General features: G+C 40.6%; 1 protein-coding gene across 1 annotated transcript; it reads left to right on the forward strand.

Annotated features, from left to right (window-relative positions):
• The first annotated feature begins 1,730 nt into the window (after positions 1–1,730).
• Positions 1,731–13,343, forward strand: MED6 (mediator complex subunit 6). The gene is made up of 8 exons (XM_068946133.1): positions 1,731–1,794; positions 6,156–6,315; positions 7,327–7,418; positions 9,997–10,079; positions 10,759–10,867; positions 11,321–11,436; positions 12,213–12,240; positions 12,855–13,343. The coding sequence occupies exons 1-8, from the start codon at positions 1,773–1,775 to the stop codon at positions 12,983–12,985; spliced, it is 741 nt and encodes a 246-aa protein (XP_068802234.1). The 5' UTR covers positions 1,731–1,772; the 3' UTR covers positions 12,986–13,343.
• Positions 13,344–21,258: the final 7,915 nt, after the last annotated feature.

The following is a 21,258-nucleotide window of genomic DNA, read 5'->3' on the forward strand; positions in this document are numbered from 1 at the left end:
TGCTGCTCGGCCGAGGGAATGGCTGATCTCAGTAGCCCCCTACAAAGGCTCAGGTGAGATGGGCACGGGGAGCTACGCTGGTGGAACGCAGGGAGATTTGGTGCTCTGTACAGCAGATTGGTAGCTTGTGGCTGTCAGTCTAAATGAAAATTTTGTTTATCTTTGGTGTACGTTAGTTTATATTCTTCCACCTACAAAATTTTATTTTTCACCCTATGAATGTCCAGTAATACTCTCCAAAGAGTCAAAATGCTAAGGACCAAAACTCAGGACAGGAATGCTGTAGTCTGTAGACACCATTATTCTGAAACGCTAATCTAAAACAGACCTACCTCAGCCAGAATTGCTGTGATCCTCAACTAGAATGTGCAGGCCACATCTCTTTCACTTTAAAAATTACCAGCAATTACCACAGGACAAAGCCAAGATGAAAATCACTGTAAAACATCTGTATTTCTGTTTTTGAACAAACAGTTTAGAAACCTAAAATTAGCCTTAAAAATGCCTTTAGTTTTTGTCATTAACGCTGTGGTCCTGGTCACCTGGGTCCCCAGAGGTGAAGAGCATTGTCATCTAGTGGTTTAGAAGCAGGGGAACATACAGCAGAAAAGTTCAACTCAGCACTTGTATTTTCCGAGTCATTTGTGGGGTGATGGCAGGAAGGTCACTTTCTGTGCTGTTTTTCAGAGCTGTTCAGTAGATGGGGTAATGCATGCTCTGTGGGGTGCTGTGCAGCTCATTTGGATAGGACCCGATTATGGTGGAAGCATTAGACAGGGACCTATCTGCACCTGTCTACAGGAGACATGGAGCAGGAGGCAACTGTGACTCCTAGAACGAGCAAGTCGAAGGGGACACAGTGAGAATATAGATAAAACCTCTTGTCCGCTCTGGCAAGCACAGACTGAATCACAGTGAGGAAAACTCATCTAAATCTTTTCAAAGGTGCAGAAAGGGCTGGCATGAAGCATGTTTTCCTCCGGTGCAGAGTGACCTCAGGCTCCGCTCCCCCCGAGCTCACAGAGGGCTGCTGATCCTCCCTCTCGCTCCTCCTGCGGTTTCCCATGCCCACAGTTCGCATCCTGCTTGCACCGACCTCTGGAAACGCGCTGCGCCGCCTAAGAGCCATGAGTTAGTCATTCTTGCCCTCTTCACACAAACGTAGAGAGATTTAACTATTGTTTATACAGTCCTTCTAGTACCTTGCATCCCAGCTATTTTAGAAGTGCCGAGCTTTATTAGCGTCACGCACGCTCAGGCTAGTCGTCTTCCCTTATCTCATTCCCGTGCCTGGGCGCAGAGGTACTCCAGGCGCGTTTTCGGGCACGCAGCACAAAGCCCAGCCTCCGCTTACGGACTAGTCTCGCTACCATCGTTTAGCTCCGCTCCTCTGCGCGCGTGTGCGTGTGCACGCGTGCGAGGCAGTAAACCCCCTTTCCACGGCACGGCCGAGATTCCCATCCGCTCCCTTCTGTCAAAGGGTAGAGAGAGGATGTGAGACGTTAGTCAAGAAATAAAGGTTGTTTTTTTAAAGCCTGACTAGATGCGCCGTGCTCTGGATCGCATACAGAGCAGGTGAAGCAGACCTAAGGCCCCCTGCAAAGCGCACGTCAGCTCCCGCTCAGCCTTGCGGCGCGGCCGAAAGCCTCCGAGCACAAGCGCCGCCGCCGCCGCCCTCGGCGCCGCTCTCGCCTCTCATCTCTATGGTGAGCGCCGCTCTACCCCTACTTCCTGTTGCGGCCGGTCGCCGGCGGAAGCGCGCGCGCGGGGCCATGGCGGCGGTGGATATCCGAGGTAGGAGCGCTGCCGCCCGCCCGCCCGCCGCGGGTTGGGGTTGTGCCGCGGCCGGCGCGGAGCCTGTGCGGGTGCTCGGGGCCTCCTCGCTAGCCGCCCTGCCGGCGGGGAGCGCTTCGCGGGGATCCGGGCCCGCGGGGACCCCCAGGCCGCGCTCCGGGCCCTGCCTCCTCGCCGGGCTTAGCTGCGCCGCGGCGGGGGTGGTTCGCTGTGGGGAGCGGGAAGGAGCCGCGGCGGGAGAGAGCTGAGCGGCCCGAGCTTCCCTCGGCGGGGGCTGGGGAAAGCCGCGTCCCTCCGAGGGCCGAGTCGGGCCCCGGGGCAGAGCGCGGTGGGCCGGCCTCGCTGTCCGAGTGCCAGCGGGCAGTGGGTCTGCTGAGGAAGGAGGGGGAGCCTGGTGTAATGGTTGACTGTCCTTGCCAGCTTGAGGTTTCTGCCCTGAGAGTGTCTGCCCCAAGGAGTATATAAATTATTAGAAGGCCAAGTGCAGATGTGAAGGCTATAGAACTACAAGCTCTATCAGTGCTTAGTGCGGATAGTTAAGTTCGCGTTTGTTTGTATGTTTTCAGAACAATGAGCAAGGGAGTTCAGTAACCTTGTTACTGTGCCTATATCGGCAGGAGGAACTGAGAGGAAAAAAACATGTCTAAAAAGCAATTTTGCTGCATGTGAAGCAGGCTAGGAGAGTGTGTGAAGGGTTTTCTGGGAGAAATAAGCATTAATTATGGGACAGCTAAGTCTGTTTTTGCAGGCAGAATAAGGAGATGTGAGGATGATGTAATAAGGTACAGTACTGATTACGAAGGAGAATTTAAGCTGTGAAGTGTGGAGGAAAGTGGAAGATACTGGAATGGTAGCATGAGACCAAAGCAGACTGTTGGGCAGGTAATGTTAACAGCAGTTTGGGTAGATGTTATGAGGATGGCTGAGTGTTAGAAAAGCCAAAAAGAAAGTTAGAGTGATAGAGGGAGAAGGGTTTGGGTGAGTATACAGTGGTATAAATAGAATGTCTTGAAGACAGGACTATATTTGAGTTAAGTCTAAAGAAGGCTTATGTCATAGACAATAGAGGTTAAATGCTTGAAGAGATAGGACTTTGAGAGAGGAAAATTGGGTACAGGTGGGCATGAGAAAATAAATTATGCTTTTCATAAGAATGTCTGGATGGAGTCGCACCAAAAGACTGTCTAGTGAAGTCTCAGATAATGTCCAAGAGCACATATTTAGGAGAAGGTCATGAGAGGCAGGTTAAGTGTAGATTGAGCCTTTCTTTACTATGAACTTCCAGCTTTTCAGAAATCTATACTTAAAGGAGTTCTTATAACAAAGATTGCAATTGGCTCGCTGTGACTAATGGATGATGATTTTTCATCTTGCTTCCTCAGTGCTCTCCGAAAACAAGTGCCACAGTTTGTGTTGTATGTTAAGGTCCTTTGTGTTTCTCTTTAAACCTGAATTGACTAATTATCTGCAAATCATTCCCTGCTAACCTTTCAGGTTACCATTCAGGACTTTACAGACCCTGTGTTGTAGCCTTCACAAGTTGTCCTTTCCCACCACTTCCCTAAGGTGAATTTTCTAGTCCAATTTCTCTCCTTTTGAGAGGAAGCTGTTTGATATCTGATCACTCTGTAATCCTTCTCTATAGCTTCTTCTACTTGAGGTCATAAGAAAAATCAGATCCTATCAGATCTGATACTAACCAGATACTATCGTTCTATGGATTTTGATAATGCCACAAAAGTTTTCTACCTTTAAAGAAAAATGTGAAGAAAAAAAAATGATTTCTAGAGGCCTCTTTGCTTTTTTTGACTGCTTTGTTTCAAACAGCTGTTTGCAATGTTGGCAATTAGTGACAGGAGTGCTGTAAGTAATTATTAGCTGGTATGAGAACCTGCTCTCTCAATCTGGTTCATTTAAGGTTGCTCAAAGTTTTTTATCTAAACTAGTTCAATACGTTTAGTATAGTTTGAGTATCAAAGTCTAGTGTTGGTCTAGAAGTCCAAGTACAACATGTTGTGTGGATCGCTTTCTGCTTAATTTTTGCCATGGTTTGATGGCTTATCTCTATTCTTGAATTGTCTTGCATAAGACATTCATGGCAGGTTGACAATGCTGTCACAAGCACTTAAAGTGAGCATATCTTGCAGATTGCACATAAATACTTTGAAAAAGGTGTCTGATGCTAAGAAATGGAAGTATTCCCTTCTCCCTAGGAGTAATGGGCACGCCAGGTCCATGGTTGGTTTTGTTCTCCCTGCTCTCCCTGTTTCCAAGAGTAGCTTGAGAGAAAAGTCTTGCAAGTTTTAAAGGTAACTATAATTGTTTGCACTTATAGAACAACAGCTAAGGATAACTGAGTCTTAGAACCCAAACTTTATATTCAGTTTTGTGATATATTTATCATTGTGGCTTTGGCATCGTGAGCTTAACAGAGAGTTGTCTTGAGAAATTTGGTTATTATTAGTTATAGTGGTAAGACATGTCTCTATTTGAAACACAAAATGGGACTTTATCAGGGCAAGAATGTAAAACTGGGCTGTTTTTTGTCTTTGGAAGGAAAGATTGTCTTAATTGCCTTTCAAAACCAAAAGACAAAAGCTGTGGTAGCGCTGATCAAGTGCTTAATGGGTTTTACTCCTGTACTACTGAGACTCTCTCCTTACAGAGAGAGGAGAAAACAGTGCATGTGATATAATGTGAATGCCTCTAGACGTTTTTTTGTCCGTTTTATGGAAGAGCTAGATCAGCAGTTCTGAGATTGACAAGGCAGAATGAATTATTCATAGTTATTCTGCGTTATTCTGGTTTGCTGAGCACCTAGTCTCGTCTCACTTTATTAACCATTCATAAAAGAAGCTGCTCCTAATGTATAAGCTGACATTTTGCACCTGATCTTGCTGTCCCTGAGCATGCAGAATTTATTCACAGTGGAATGACGAGCAGGAGTTCTGGATATGCATATAATGCATGAACATAAGGGCGTGGTTCCTATAAGAAAGTGTGTCAATTTTTGTCATTCATTCTTCAAAGACTTTGCACCACTTGTGCTTAAAAAAATCTAAACAATGTATGCCTTTGTTTTCTACTTTCTCAGGTATTAGGAATTCTATTTGTTGCTATTGTCATTTAAATAGCTTCAAAAGTATCTTGAAATTCATCTATCTGGTATGTCTTTGGCATTAGCAGTGTTGTTGACTGTAGAACCAATTGCTGACATTGGTTTCTTTGGTGTGCATTTAATTTTGACTGTTTACGTGCATGAGGAACACAATTTTACTGAAGTGTGATAATTAAATCTAGAGGTTTTAATTTAAATATCCCTACATGTGTAGGTACTTAACTGGCATATAACAATTTGTATGTTATAGAGTATATTTCAGACTTGAATACTCACATATTAGGTTTCTGTAGTACTCACCAAGATGTAAAATAAGTATTTTGCCATGGGCAATTTAGGATACTGATGGTAGAGTTGGGAACAGAATCTAGTATGCATAGCTGCTGGGAAGCATTTGCCCAAAGATAGCATCTTTGTCTTTTTGGGAATTGTTTGCTATGGATTTCACCCATAGCAAACATAATCGTCTTTGGAACATAACAATATCAGTTGCTGTTGTATCTGAGATAAGTGTTTTAATATTTCTAAGATACTATGTTATTGACAAGTCCCTTATCTTGTTTCACTTAGTAGTTTACTCATTGGCTTTAACAGAAGAAAAATCTTACTTTAATTGGTCTGTGTAGCGTTTTACCTATTTTAAGTACCATGGCTTACAGTTTAGAAACTATTTTTGTAAGAAATAAACATGACCAGCCTTGGATTTAGTGTAAGGTGTCCCACTTCTCAGATTTTTTTCCAGAAAGTGATTCTAACTGACAGTTTAAGTTCAACTCCTCTACTTCTCTAGCTTTCAGAATGAACCATGTCTTGGATTGTTTTTCTACTCAGTTATTGCTATGGTTCGTAATATAAATTGTATATAATAATACACATATGCACATACATAGTATTATGGTAATATTATGCAGTTATTAGAGCTAATTAACCTCCTTAACACACACGCCCTGCTGGCATTCTCAGGACATAATGGTGAACCAGCAACTAGTAGTCAAGGAAAGAAAAGTGTAATAATAACAGACTGCATTGTTCTCTTTCTACAGTAGAGCTACAGCAAGTTAAATGATATGGATTATTACTTGACCTCCATGAAATGCATTTTTAAATAGAAGTGGTTTGTGTAGGGCTGTGTTCCACCTTGTTCCCATGCCATAAACATTAACTATTACTATGACTTTTTACTTTTGGAAGTTTTCATACTGTTTCTAGCCATTTTGTACTCAAAGTAGGTTTCTCTTGCCAGATAATCTCTTGGGAATTTCCTGGGTTGATAGCTCCTGGATTCCAATATTAAACAATGGGAGTGTGTTGGACTACTTCTCAGAGCGAAGTAACCCATTCTATGACCGAACATGCAACAATGAAGTTGTCAAAATGCAGCGGATGACCTTGGACCATTTGAAGTAAGTTGTTAATTTGAAGCTGCTTCCAGTGTAGTGTTTTTCTCTGTCCCTGCACCCAGAGGCTTTGATGGTCTAATGGAAACTTGCTGGGAACCTGCTTCTATTCTGTGGGTTTTTTAGGCCCACTCCTTGCCATGGAGTCCACTCTTTCTTATATTTAGATGTCTTCTACTTCCTCTAGTGCCATTTCAAGGAAATTGTAGCCATGAAGTTTTCTAGGTGTATCTTGAGATTCCAGTAAATCACTTCTTAGATACTCTCTGAATTCAAAAGGCTGTCTTCCTTCTTTCTTCTTCCCAGCTCAACAGAAATTGAATAATGATATTAATAATGTAGTTAAATGTTTTTCTTGTGATGAATGAGGTTGATGTTGGAGGATACTTTAGGTTCATAAATAACTAGTTTGTGATTCCATGTCCCACTGGTTTTGTGCCATAATTAGTATGGGTATTCCTCCAAAGAGCTAGCTTTTTAGTATGAATAATACAAGTATTAAGTGTTGCAAATAAACATCACAGATGACTGTCTAGTGCAATTATTCAACGTGCAGGTTAACTTTCTTTGCAATTCCCCATCCGCCACACTGAGTGCAAGCGAAGTGTATTGAGAACTGTTTAAAGACTCAACATGATAGGGAGTGTGCAAGTTAAGCTAAGTGCTCGTTGGCAAAATTCATTGTACTTGGTTGTGGTTGCAGAGAGGCTTTCCCATCACACGCATATACTGTGGTCCTTTGTTTCTGTATTTAAATGACATCTGTATCATGGTAGATTGTTATCTTTTTCACTGTTTATTCTTTTGCTAACCTGTCCTGCTTAAAAGATGTTGTCAGATTGTTTTAACTTCCTTTGTATATGCAGATAGGTGTATGCCTCTATTTACTGTACATTTTAAAACAGCTTCCAAAGCATCAGAATTGTAACCCATTACTATTGAGCCTTTGGTAGCTCTTTGCATCCCACAGCTTTTACTTCGAGAGGAAGATATTTATTCTGGTTGCTTCTTTTCTAGCCAAATGATTGGAGTGGAGTATATCCTTCTTCATGCTCAAGAGCCCATTCTTTTCATTATCCGAAAGCAGCAAAGGCAGTCTCCAACACAAGGTGAGGTCTCTCAGTTTTTGTCACCGTTGAAAGGCTCGACAGCTACTCTTCTATCTGTTTCTAACTTGTGTTTAAGCGTTTATGGTTCTTCTCTGGCCTGTCTTTATCTCAAATCTAAATCCGTGGACATGGGGCTTTATGTGGGAAGATAGGTGGAGATAGTCTGCCTCGTGGAGCGATGTCTAGTCTGCTCGTAGCGGGGATTGCCCTCCTGTGGTGAAATGTGAAGAGTGCAATGAAAAAGTGGTGCCCCGCAATATATTTTGTTATGAAAGTTGGTAATAGCATTAATGTAATGTCATATTGCTATGTTAGGTTATACAGGAGTTTTCAGTTTAATTATTTAAGTAAGCTAATTTGTAATTGCTTGGGGCTGATGAGCTTAATTTAATTTGTGTTAATCCTCTGGGGTGGTGAAGTGGCTAGTATGTGGGTGTTTTTTTTTTTTTGTTGTTTGAGAGCCATGTGTTCCATTGGTTGGAAAGATGCATTTGTGCCTCTGGTTGCATCATGTGACTTTTCTTAAATTCTGCATTATTTCCACCTTCAGCTGTGGTTTGGTTACATTGCTAAGTAGGATCTTATCAATAAAAGAGATCCTTGCAAGAAAAGATGGTATAATGCTACAGAAGTCTTATGTCTTGGTGGTTCATCTGAGACCTGAATGTTCGAGACGTTAAGGAATCCTGTGACACTCTAAAAAAGAGTAGCACTGGTGCCAGTGATGGCCTTTCCAATTTCTAAATGAAATAACTTTGCCTTTTTTCCCCCTTTGCATTCAACTGGATTCAATGTTCCTTTTTTAACCTTACATTTATGTGTGTGTGTGAGATTAATTAAAAAGAGCTACCACATTGCTATAGCAAATTGGACTGTATTCTGTATTTAGTGTACATGTAAAACACTTCAGGTTATTTCAGAATAAACCTTACAGGAATGAAAAGCAGGGTTAATGCTAGTTATTTGTTAACTTTCTGTTTAGTGACTTTGACTCTGCGTATGCATTTTGTTCTTGTATAGGACTTTGGCTTGTCTAGCAATGCTGCTTATTTGCTTGTGTCAGATAATGGCGTCTTTGTATTTTAGTTCCATAAGGAAAAAGAACATATACGACTGCTTCTTTGAATAGATTTTCCTCTTATTTTTAAGCAAAGGTTTTGAATCTAGCTTTTGAAAGGTGAGTATAGAAATATTGTGCATCCCCTAGTTTCTTCACACAACATAAATGTTCATGCTTTCGCCATAATACGGATGTTTGGAACTTAGCTGGGACTTGTTTAGTAATGCTTTCCCATTGTGGTCCTACAGTTTGGACTAGATCTCTTACTTAGTTCCCTGACTCACATTTTACCCATATATTTTATTTTATCTTAATACAAATACTGCTGTGCTTGAGACAAATTAAGCAGGGGGTGGGAAACTTGAAAATTTAGTGAGCTCAGAGCCAGTATTAGGTACTCAGGTAGAATTGGTGCAGATCTGTCTTATAATTTCTGTGTTTGCGGGAGAAACTTTTTTTTTCCCGCCAGATCTTAAGCCAAGAGTTTGCCTATTTGAAGTGGTTAAAATCTATTGGAAAAATCTGTAGATCCAAAGACAAAGGAGAGCTCTCTGTCTAGGAAAGTATGCTGTGAGACAGTAAAGCTACTGTTCCGAGTCTTTTCCACCCCCAAGGAAATACTGAGAAGGAACTCCTCCCTCTTTTTGGGAGGCGGGGGAAGGGATAGTGATTCTAATATGCACCCAGTTGTCTTAGTGTGTTAATTTAGGCAGGCATCCCGGTTTCATGAAATCCAAGTACTAGAGAAATTGGGTCCTGTCAGTAAAAGGGTTGAGACAGAACGTGTTAATACAGATGGAAGAATTGGAGCAAATGTATGCAGGGGTGACAGTCTTGGGAACCTGAAGCTGGTATCGTCACAATAGTTCCTAAACTGAGCAATGCTTGGCAAAGTATTATGGAGACATGTTCCTCTGCACTGCAGCTTTAACAAAGAATTTTTGATCAACCAGTAGGAGTTGCCCCTAACCTGTTTTAGCAAATGGATTTGGAAGGTGGTTGTGTTTTGTTTTTGTTTTCTTTTCTTCAGAATCTTGTTAATTTAATCAAGTTTATTCTGTGTGTGCTTTGCTGCCATTGGGCCTAGAATATCTAGTTAAGAGGATCACACAAGTTGGAGAAACCTGAGCCCAGGAGAATGAGATCTTGCATCTTGCCTTCTTATGGGTTTCCACCTTTAGCAGAGATTCGGGGAACTACTTCCAGTGCAGTTTGCTTGGCTCCTCTTGTGTAGCTCTGAAAATTCCCATCTCTCATAAGTGCAGCTATTTGTTTGCAACAGGATGAATGCTTTTCTATGTCTAAAGCGGACCTAGGTTTTTTCTCCTTTATGTCTCTGTGGATGGAGTGCTACTAAAGTACCTTAAGAAAAGACTTGGAAGAGAAAATTTCACTGTGAGATGAATATTGGAATTTTTAGTGTTACTACTGAAAATGAACAACAAATGCATGCTCTTTGGATAGAGATTTAAGTTGATCTGATAGATATATACATATATATATTTTCTCCCTCCACAGTTATTCCATTGGCTGACTACTATATTATTGCTGGTGTGATTTATCAGGCACCTGACTTGGGGTCTGTCATTAACTCCAGAGTTGTAAGTGTTCTGCACATTTGATATGTGTTGGTCTGTAGCTGCTTTTACTTTTGGTTGTTCTGCAGTCTGTTTGAGTCCTTCCTTCACTGCTTGAAAAAAGGTCTTTTGTGGTATACAATAACTTACGCAAACACTGCCAGTTAACATGGTGGGTATCCTATATGGAAGTGAAAGTTTTGGGGAGAGTGTGGTGCAGTGTGGCCCAAAAGGTAGGGCTCTGATAGTTTAAGGCTGAAGGGGTTTGAATAACTGAAGTTAGACAATTGGTAGAACAGTGTGAAGTTCAAAGAATCATAATAAAATTATTAAATGACATAAAACACACATGAAAGAATAATGACATATGCAGTGAAGCTTGCTTTGGAATATTTATTGTTAGGTTAACCTGGTATTTTTCTCTAAATTGGATACTCGGATTAGATTTTTGTTTTAGTTTCTTCTTGTGTCCTAGTGAAGTGCTGTTTTTTGTAACTTTTTCTCAGTTTAGAAAAGTACTTGGTCTCATAAGATCGTGTTAAAAAGATTACATTCCTGGTGCAGAACTAGCAGCCCCAAGTTCCCTTCCCAGAACAAAAATAAATATAGAACAGAAATTTTTAAATCTCTGCCTACAAGAATTTTTATACTGTACTCTTCCTTTAAATTCTGAATGTTTCCTTATGTTGATTTGTTCTGAAAGCTCACTGCAGTACATGGGATTCAGTCTGCTTTTGAAGAAGCTATGTCCTACTGTCGCTATCACCCATCCAAAGGCTATTGGTGGCATTTCAAAGATCAAGAAGAACGAGGTATGATTCCCAGGCCCCCCTCTGCCCTTTTGAGAGGGAAGGTAAGGTGCATATAAAGGAAAAGATTGAGGGCAATAAACTGTAATGGTTCAGAGAAGGTTCAGTGCTAGCACCTGTTCTGTTTGAACGGTAAGTTAGTGCTTCCCATGAGGTTGGAAGGAAACTTGCTCTTCTGGGCTGGTGTGGATGAACACTGAGGTGTGGGTGGGAGGTAAAAATGGTGAGCCCCATGTCAAAAAAGCACAGGACACTTCAACCCACTGGGGACTCAAAGGACGTTTTCAGAAGCCAGATCAGTTTATCAGGAAGTAAAATGTTCTTAATCTATCTTCTACAAAGAAAGAACTGATGTTGGAGGGAAGTGAAGATGAAGTTTAGAGGGGAAACTGATGCCAACTTGTCACACACAGAACTACTTATACCGATTTCTGTCACATTTTCTGTCATTCGCAGAGAAGGCTAAACCAAAAGCCAAGAAGAAGGAAGAACCAAGTTCTATTTTCCAAAGGCAACGGGTAGATGCTTTGCTTCTAGACCTGAGACAAAAGTTTCCACCTAGATTTGTTCAGGTATGAAACCTATAAACCACAGTATTATATAACTTACTTGGAAAATAAGACAGTCATAAATACTTGAACAACTGAAAATGACAGTGCATGGGGGTTTTCTGTGCTTTCTAGAATGGTGATGCTTGTTAGGTAGTGAATTTTGAAAATGGAAGGCTTTGAGTAGAAGATGGAATTCCTCTCTAATTGTAGGAGTTAAGACCTTGGCGAAACTATGATGGCAGACTTTATTATATAAATTCTTCATCTAAGTATAGAAGATCTGTACTTGTCAGCTATTGGATTTTGCTGCTGCTATCAGTTTCCTGCTTTGAGCTGAATGAAACCAACACAGCTATTGTGTTCCAGTTACTCCATTGTTCTGGAGGCTTATTAATTAGCGTGGACATCCTCTGCATTCTGTGAGGTGGCTGTAACTACCTCTGGATCATCTCTAGCAGCCTTTTGTTTTACCAGGTCCTCTGCTGGTTAGTAAAGGAAGATGATTACAGCAGCTCACAAAACCTTTTACTCATCAGAGATTAGGAAAAACTGGCTAGCTGAGCACTTTTTCTACTGTTTCTTTTAGTAATCAGCAGGAAACTGCATGTTTAAAAACATTAATTGAATTTTGTTTAAATTGTATTTAGTCATCAATGAACAGCCCTCCCTTTTACTTCAGCTCCTATGTACAGTAATGCACTGCTTGGTTTGTGCATCTAAGTGAATACAAGGAAGAATTAAGAATTATGACTTTGATTCTTCTGATGTTTGTTCTTTTGTTTGCTTGCTTCCCACAGCAAAAGCCTGGAGAAAAGCCCATCCCAGGTAAAACATTCTTATTATCGAAAGATTTTAAAAATAAGCTATATATTGCTGTGTTTTTCAGTTGCCTCAGGAGCTCCTTTCTGCTGCTACTGAGGTGGTTAGTCTGGTACTGCATGGTTAGGCAAAGTGCTAGATAAGAGCCAAGGTCAGTGTGGTGACCAGCATAAAGTTGAAAAATGTGTATTTTACTCCCTAGCCAGAAGATATCTTGCCCTTTCTGTCTGCAAAAACTGTATTGTCTGTAGGCCCAAATGCAGGGAAGGCTCTTTGAAAGCAGGAGGGGGAAAGGGTCAGGAGAATGATTAGGTCAGTCCTGCATCTTAGTGTCTTTGCTTGGTGCTACAAGCTCAGGAAAGCGCGTGAAGACTTTGAGTTGATTCTAAGCAGCCTTGAAACAGGAAAAGACTAAACTACCTTTTCAGTGCATTGCACTCTTTAACCTGTATATGGTTGAAGAGTGTGAGTTTAGGTATGAGTTTGGTCCTTGATTGTTCTTAGAGGTACTGATTAACGTTACCCCTCTGAAATCAACCAGACTTTCTAAATAGCCTGGTCAGTTTTTTAGAACTCAAAATTGGAGGTTTAACAACTTTGTTTTGCTCTTACTTCTTAAGTGGATCAAATCAAGAAGGAACCAGAACCAGCCCCTGAACCTATCAAGCCAGAGGAGAAAGAGACTGTAAAGAATGCTCAACAGAGTGCTGGCACTAAAGGACCTCCTGAAAAACGAATGAGACTCCAGTGAAGGAAACTGTTACACATCTGGATTAGTCAGTACCTGAAAGTCTACAGAGATTCTTTCTTCCTTTCCTTAATATTTAAGCTCTTCACCAAGACTGTGACAATTCAGGGATTGAAGTCCCTACAGCAGCTCTTTCTGTAGAAACTTACTGTAGAAACGTCAGTGGCAGGATGTGAGCTGCTTCGAAGAAAGTATTTTCAGTTTTCATTCTGTTTTGGACATTGACTTCTGAGAATGGTCTTTACTTCAGGGTATGTTTTTGCAGCCTCCTGAAATCCTTACGTTCTCTTGTGTCCCTTGTCTTGGTTTCCTATGTAAAAAGAAAAACTTTTATAAAAAGACTTGTTCTTGGTGAATTGCATCCTGGGTGCTAGGTTACATTTCTTAAACTCTTACTTCATTAGTGAATATGTCCTGTGTGCTGGCAGTAGTCTTTTACTTGGATATCAGAACATGTCATGGGCTGTTTTGAGGAAGACACGTTAGTTGAACTGTCTGATTAAAAATTGCTGGGCCTTTAGTGTGTTTGGGATACAGATGGAAGATGTGGTAACTGGAGACTCAAATCCATGTAATGGCATGTCAAACTGCCCCGAGTCCCTAAACGTTCTCAGCTGCTCATTTTAAAGATAAATGACAGCTAAGCTGCTTTCTTACAATAAAAAGCTAGTGTCTGTCAAAGGGATATATGATGACATAAAACAGGCTAAAATATCTTGCTGTTATACACTCAAAAGTGTCTACCTTTCTTTCTTTCATTGTAACTCAAATGAATCGATTGCATACTGCTTCCTCTGTGCTTCTGGCATGTTCTTGCTCCATCTGATCACCTTGATTACTTGTCTGCCTTTCAGACCTGAGGAGGTAGGGAAGGGGAAGAGAAACATCACTGACAGCTGTATACTCTGCATATTTGCTATGGTGCTTATACAAGGCACTTCTAGGCTTACAGAGATTTTTAGATCAAGGCACTTCTAGGCTTACAGAGATTTTTAGATATCATCCATTACTAAGAAATTATGACTATTGACTTGTTTTGTTTTTTTTTTAATGTAGAAATAGTGGAGCCAGTTTTCTTAACACCTCCCCCTCCCCGCCCCAATTGCTTGCTTTGTTGCTTACTTGTAATATCCTCTAGTCAATAATAGAGTGAGGAAAAAGGGCTCTAAATAGCAGACAAATATAAATAAGAAAGAAGACTAAAATACATTCAGGCTGCTGTGTCAAACTTATTTTGAGGTTATAGGAAGGATTTTCACCTGCTTCAGTAACTGATGAAGAGCTCTGACTGGGTAGCTATTGAGTAATGGAAAGACCTATGTACCTTTTGTCCTGTAATCCAAGGCTGTAACAAATATGTAGATAAACAAGTTGGGGGGCGGGATGGGCAAAAAGGGAGGAGGGCAAAAAAAAAAAAAAAAGCAAAGTTGGAGCAGTTATTTCTCCAAATGTTGATGGAAGTGCGTAAGCTAGTATGAAGTGTTAAATCAAGTGAAGATATAGTTTTGAGCATTCCAGAATAATTGCTCTCAAATTGGTGGTATTCAGCCTGAATAATTACAATATAGTATGCATACATTTGGAACAAAAAGTTATGGCTTCTTTGCTGTATTAAAGGACTTCTCATGAGAACAAGGGGCCCAAGAGGCGCCATAAACTTTGACACTGGGTTGCTGAATTGTGGCAGAACCTCAGCAAGGAGTGGGACTGGTTAACCAGAGCTCTAAGACTCTTCCATTTCATTGGCACAATACTGAGTCAGAAATGTGTTACTTACAGCAGCAATGTATCACTTACAAATGTGTAGTTTGAGTGATATTTTGTTTGAGGAAATTTGTTTACAATCATACATAGCCATAGCAGGTATACAAAGTCAAACATGCATTAGTAAGCTCCAAGTGGAGTTTTGGGGGGGTTTTTTGTTTGTTTGTTTTCTGTGAGCTTCAGGTAATGCCCCTTCTCTTATACTGTATTATGATAGTTTTTAATTTCCAGATCAAACTATTTTATCCATAGGAGTCGTGTGTTTTTTGAGTAAATGCCCTGAGCAGTCCTCAGCTAACAAGAAACCAATCAGTGTTTTCTTTTTTTCTCTTAATAGTTTGGTATTTGATCCTGAGCTATTTCTGATGTGTGCTGTTCAGAACCTGCTCTGAAAACAATTACTAATTTCTTCCTTATGATGAATATCAAAGACGACCTCTTCTAGAATCTGATTCATTTCAGCCATAAGCACCAGTAAACACTCCAAAATACAGAGATTATCCACAGCTTGCAAATGGTGACTGAAACGTTAGAGATAGTAAAATACTTCCTCTGAGTGTCTGAGACATCTGGGGTACCACACTTCTTGGGGGGGAAAGTCCAGCATTAAGTTGTGCCTAACATGTTCAGTTTCAGCAATCCGTATTTCTGCAGATTAAACCTTTTTGTTTCTAGTGATTTGTTATCAGAGCCAAGATGCACAAAACAAGGAGCATAGGATTAAAGCTACATGCAAGGTATTTGATACTGCCATCATATCATGTAAGAACTGTCACAAGGGGAAAGAAATCTCACTTCCTTTGCAACTCAGATTTATTTCCAAAATAAGCCATGCTGTGTACCACAGAAGAGAGCAATCCTGTACAATAGAGAAAAAGCAAAGCCTGTGAAGAAGTGGCATCATAACATAGTAGCGTATGCTCATAAGGCAACTATGTGGAGAGCACAGGTAAAAGTTACTTCTGGCAATTCCTGGAGTGCTTGACTGCAGTCTAATCAGTAGATACCTGTTAAACAGATACCTTATGTAGACATTTTGTCTCTGTTTTTAAGGGTTCTCTATCCAGTCACAGCAGTTTGCTCTTAAATAGTTCTCCATAACAATATGTTTGCTAGAGTAGCGATTATTTTTAATAGTGGATCTTACTGAAAAATGCAAGCTCAGCATAATGTCAGTGGGAACAGAGGGCCTTTTAATGGAAGAAAAGGAAATCAACACAAGTCATCTCAGGAAATCTTCTTTGACTCCTGCTTTTAAATATCTTGTAGTTAAAATACAAGGGTTAACTTAGTGCATCAACTGTGTGTTCCAAAATGGTTAATAGTTGTAAGCAAGATAGGAATGTTGCTTTAGAAAGAAGCTAGCTAAATAGTCTTTTGTCTTTTGGAGGTGTAACTAAAATAATAGCTTCATTTATGCATCTCCGTTATTGTAGAATAAAGGTGGCAATTATGGACTTTTATTGTGCTTATAAACTTGACACAGATGTTTGCCTTTCTAAGAGCCTTCCCTTCTTTCATCCTTTCCTGTTTCATTTCCCTGACTCTCAGCTGTGAGGAGTCTCAGTTTTTGTTCTGTGGCTACATGTTTCAAGTTTACAGGCCTCCTATGCCTGCCTTCTTTTCCTTCAAACCAAAGCCTTAATCACATTCACCCCTATGAGGGAAAGGGTGATCTCCAGAAAGGAGGAGTAAATAGTGAGGAATCTTGAGAATACTTGCTGGTTTCTTTGTTCAGAGTAATGTTCTTGGAAATGGTCATGGAGAAGAGAAAAGTAATAAGGTAGCTGGATTTCTATATAGTTATTCACATTACTAAGAACCTGTATGCTATTTGGGAAAACTTAAGCAAGAAAGCAGATTGATTCCTTTGTTTGTTTGTTTTAGGTTTGTGGGTGTGTTGGGGTGGGAATTAACTGCTTATACACCAGCAGCAGAAAGGTGTCTTACTTATTGCTAAAGGCATGTACAGCTGTGGTCAAAAAAGGAAGCTAGAACACATAATATGAACAAAGTGTTACAGTCAGTAACTGGGCTTCACCTGAAATAAAGTATGTTGTACAGCTCAATGTCTGAAAAAGAATATTGTCAAAGTAGAATAGTTCAAAGACAGACAATAAAAATGAATAGGAGAATTTCCCTTATGAAGACCCTGGGAGTACTAAGATTGTAGTTCCTAAGAAAAAATGACACATGTAGAGACTTTATACAATTAAATGATGAGTGCTGTGAAGCATATGGGAAAGCAGAGAACTCCATTCTGTCTTGCAATACAAGAATATGGAGCTTAGCAGGGTTGCGTTTAAAATGAATTTTCTACTTCATGCTTCAGAGTTTGAGCTGATTTAAAGATGAGGTTGAAACCTGCTTGGGAGACTGTTCTCATATCTACCTGTCTTTAACAGCCTTTTTACTTTCTGCAGAAGCATCTGATATTGATTGTTGTCAGAGAGAGGGCATTGTGTAAGATGGACTTCTGGTCTGATCCAGTCTGTGTTAAAGTGCCAGCATTTAAGCTATTGAGAAGATAGAGAATGGCTTCCATGCGTGAAACAGTGAATTAGAATGTGGTAGTCTCTTCTGGGGGAGTGATCTCTTCATGACAAACAATTTTTCAGGAGTTGTAAAAAATGCTAATTGTATAAAAAGCAATGGGGGTGTGTTATCAATGAGAGTACCAGTTTCTTAGCAGCCACCTTCCAATGCTAAAGGTTTACCGTTCAAGGCAATAAGGGACTGAAATCTTTTCTCGCCCCATTACTTGATGACAAGATATTCCCAAATTACTTCAACAGTCAAGTGAACTTTGATATTAACTTACTTAAGTGGCATAATATAGATATACTCCAAGTAATTTACTGTCAAAAAGCTGTTCAGCAGCTATTCTCTATTAAGTAATGCTTTTCTGTAGATAAGCATCTTAAGACTTTTTCTCTCTTTGTCTATTATTTATGTAGTGTTTCTTAGTCTGGAGCCTGAGCATATACGTCCAAAATCCTTCCAAGAACATTCAGTGTTTGTAGTGTTTATAGAGGAAGGGCAGTTCCGAAATTGTCCTGTGTGGTGTTTTTGTTTTACATAAAGTTTTACTGTAGTGGTTGTACAGTAGAGCTATCACTTATATCTGCTTTTGCCCTTAGATAATAACCGATCAGATTTTAAAAGGGCTTTTCATGGCCTAAATCACAGGCTGGCAGGAGCCAAATGTGATCTGGAATTCTAATGAAAACATTCCTCTGACAGTCTGAAGGTGTATGTGTAAATATGGATATACATAGGTGAACATATGTATATACATGTATAGGGGTGTGTGTATATATATACACACACATGTTTACATGCAGAAATCTGCCTAGATCATAGCAAGAGGACGAATCTTCTTGCCTCAGTTAATGTAAAGCTAATGCTATCTGAAATGCAATGGAAATACTGTCTTATTTTACTCTTTGAGTAAGATGCAATTAGGCTGTGCATCCTCTTCTCCACCCTGCCAAAACCTCATCTTTTGGTAACCTTTCCCTAGCAAGGAAAGTTGGATGTTATTATGAGGGCCAGATCATGTTGTTTGTCAAAGAAAACTGTACTTGGAGTGAGGTTAGAGGGGTAAGGAATGGGAGGAACAAGGTGAAAGGGAAGAGTTGAACTTTATTTTGAGACCTGGCGGTTCCCTAATTAAAACCAAAACCCGGTGACGATATGTTATGCAAATAGAACGTGGCTTTACTGAGCAGACAGATGGTACCTGAACAAAAGCTGATGGAAATGTGCTTATTCTGCTTTTTCAGTGGTAAAAGCATATGGTGATAATGAGGCATTTAAGACTACTTTTCTTGGAGGGGAAGGTGAATAATTCTTGATAAAATGTTGTTTTGGTTTTGTATTCATGCACAGAACAAAAAAAAAAAAAAGGTCACTTAGTTGCCAAGTGTCCTTCTGTAACCAAACGTGGATTATGGATGGATGGGGGCGGGGGATTTTTTTAGTAGGGCAGTATATAGTGTTGTGCTGCTGACCTCTCAACAGTCAGAAGGCTTCAATTATTTCTGCAAGGGCACTGGCTTGTTAGCCTGTGGTTCACAGTGCAAGAGTGCTGGGGATCTGTGGCTTGTTCCTAAAGACTCCACAGAAGGTAAGTGGAAAAAAGTATAAACCAATTGCTGGCAGGATTCAGTTCGACAGGAGCTTCCCCCTCTGAACATTTTAGGGGACTGCAAGATGGCAGAAAAAAAAAATTTGAAAAACTGGTGGATTGTGAGAAAGCCAGGTGCATGTGCTAAAAAGATGTTTTTGCTGTTGAGTAGGTAGCTACAGATTAATGTGATCTTTCTTCCCTGTTCTACTGTATGGTTAGTCCCTTTTCTTCCAGCCATTTCTTCTGTCCATTGCTACACAATGGGAATTGTTCCTCCCCTCCCCACCCTCATCCTGTCTACTCCTTACCTGATCAGTGTACAGAAGTGGAAGGCTCTGCTAATCTGAACACAACTATGTAGTCTTGATGTGACCTCGACACTGAATGACTTGCTGTAGGTGCTCAGCACAGTGTTATGAACTGCTATGTTGGCGCATCTATTAAAAAAAAAAAAAAAAAAAAAAAATCCACCATGACATGAATTCAATGGTGGAACCCAAATTCTTCTCCTAGTCCTAACTATATGGATATGCATAAATTAACTGAGGGGGGAAAAAAAAGTCATAGGCAACTTCTGGGGGCAGGGCATATGCTATCTCAAGCAAGTTGGCAGAGTGGTTTAGTAGAGGCTCTTTCATAACCTAGGCCAGGAACGGTCCCGCAGCAGAAGGATGAATTTAAAAATAGCACTACAGACACTGCACGTAAAAAAAAAAAAATGTAATAGGATTTTTCTATTATAGCAATTCTGTCCTGAGTTGCATTTATTTCAAAAGACAATTTGACACAGTTCACAGCTCTGGAGTGCAAAAGGGCTACATGAAAAGTAGCAGTGGAAAATTATTCAACAACTTAAAAGCACAAATGAGAGAATTTACAGAAAAAAAGTTTCTAAAGCTTTAAAATCAGAAATAGTAAGAAAAACAGTAAGTCTAAGCCTAATACAGCCTATGAGTTTGCTCACTCTTAGTCAAAACAATAATGAACAACTTCAAACTATACAGTTATGGATATGTAGGAAGATGTTAAAACATCAGTGATAATCCACATATATATTGGAGGCTTGTGGTCATTGTGCCATGCTTACTGTTCCTGATCTAAAACAACTGATTTTCATTTAGCTGTGTGAAGGCTACAATAGGGATAGATTTGTTAGTGTGGTATTCTGTTAACCCTATGTTGTGATAAGCAACTTCAGTAACTGAATAAATTTGTCAAAGGACAGATAACAGATTTGTGTAGAACCTTCTAGAAAATGTGTTATTTTTAATGGAGAATTATTTGAGGAACATTATTTGAAACCGTAACTTAGTAACAGAGGCAGGCATCCTCCTGTTGTCTTTACCTAAGTCTAACTGTGTTATGAGGTGGGCTCTAGCAACACTGGCCGCGCTTACCAAGAACGAGTGACATGCCAATGTGCAGGCTCTGAAGCCCTTTCTGAGGACGGTAGCGGACCTCCGCAGCAGCTGATGACGCCTGCCCCCAGCTGGCTCAAGGAACCTGCCTGCTTAGGGGTCTTGAGGCAGGAAGCAGCAGAGGGAGGCCCTGAGCTTCCAGCTCTGCTCTCACTGCCCAGCCTCCTGAGGGACAGTGCCTGTCAGAGCCTGTCCAAAACGTGGGTTGCCGCTTGGGTCTGTGTGATGGTCACTGCTCAGAAGCTGATGTCCAAGGACAGGCAGAAGAGGATCTCTGTGATGGGGGGACACCTCCTGCCCCTGAGAAAGGTGAGGGCTGTAGTGGGTTGGATTCCAGGCAAGAAATGTTTTGGGTGCTGAAAAGAAAATTGTGAAGTGTTCCTAAGAGGTAACAGCTGTGGGTCTGTCAAATCCTGGTACTACATGCCAAAAAGCCAGCGTGCATAGTTGTGCTGGACAGGACATGCTGACTTATCACAATCCAGATCATTTTCTTGTAGATGTGTCTTGATGGAGCTGTTCCCTGCAAAGAGATGGCAGCCAAGCAGGAGGTTTACTCGAAATCTCCCTCTTCTCCCTGCTCTGTAAGTGCGAATATTTAGAAAGGCCATGAAGTAGGAAAATTGCTGTTGCACTGGTGATGTTTGTACTTGGGGTACATTGCTATAGATATGTAGCAACTGTGGCATAAATAGGCTTTGTGCTTTTACACTTGTTATATTAGTTTGCATCTGCGCTGTTATACATAACAGGACCAAATTCACCCCTATGTCTACTCTATTTTTGATTTATTTTATTCTATAGCTGTGCCTCTAACTATCGTAAGGTGCCTACTAAGAAAGGCAATGGAGCATTGTGTTCGCATATCCAGCATGTCTGTATGCTTGTCAGTTCAGACCCAAGCTTTTTCCAAATATTGTTTTGAGCTGAAATTCTCTATTCCTAATCTCCAGTCACAAATG

The sequence above is a fragment of the Struthio camelus genome, chromosome 5 (assembly GCF_040807025.1).
Source record: "Struthio camelus isolate bStrCam1 chromosome 5, bStrCam1.hap1, whole genome shotgun sequence".
In the NCBI taxonomy this organism is placed as follows: Eukaryota; Metazoa; Chordata; class Aves; order Struthioniformes; family Struthionidae; genus Struthio; species Struthio camelus.

Coding starts and splice junctions, on each gene's coding strand:
- MED6 (XM_068946133.1), top strand. CDS start 1,773: ATGGCGGCGGTGGATATCCGAG. Junction 10,868..11,320: donor CAAAGATCAAGAAGAACGAG/GTATGATTCCCA, acceptor TGTCATTCGCAG/AGAAGGCTAAACCAAAAGCC. Junction 12,241..12,854: donor TGGAGAAAAGCCCATCCCAG/GTAAAACATTCT, acceptor TTACTTCTTAAG/TGGATCAAATCAAGAAGGAA.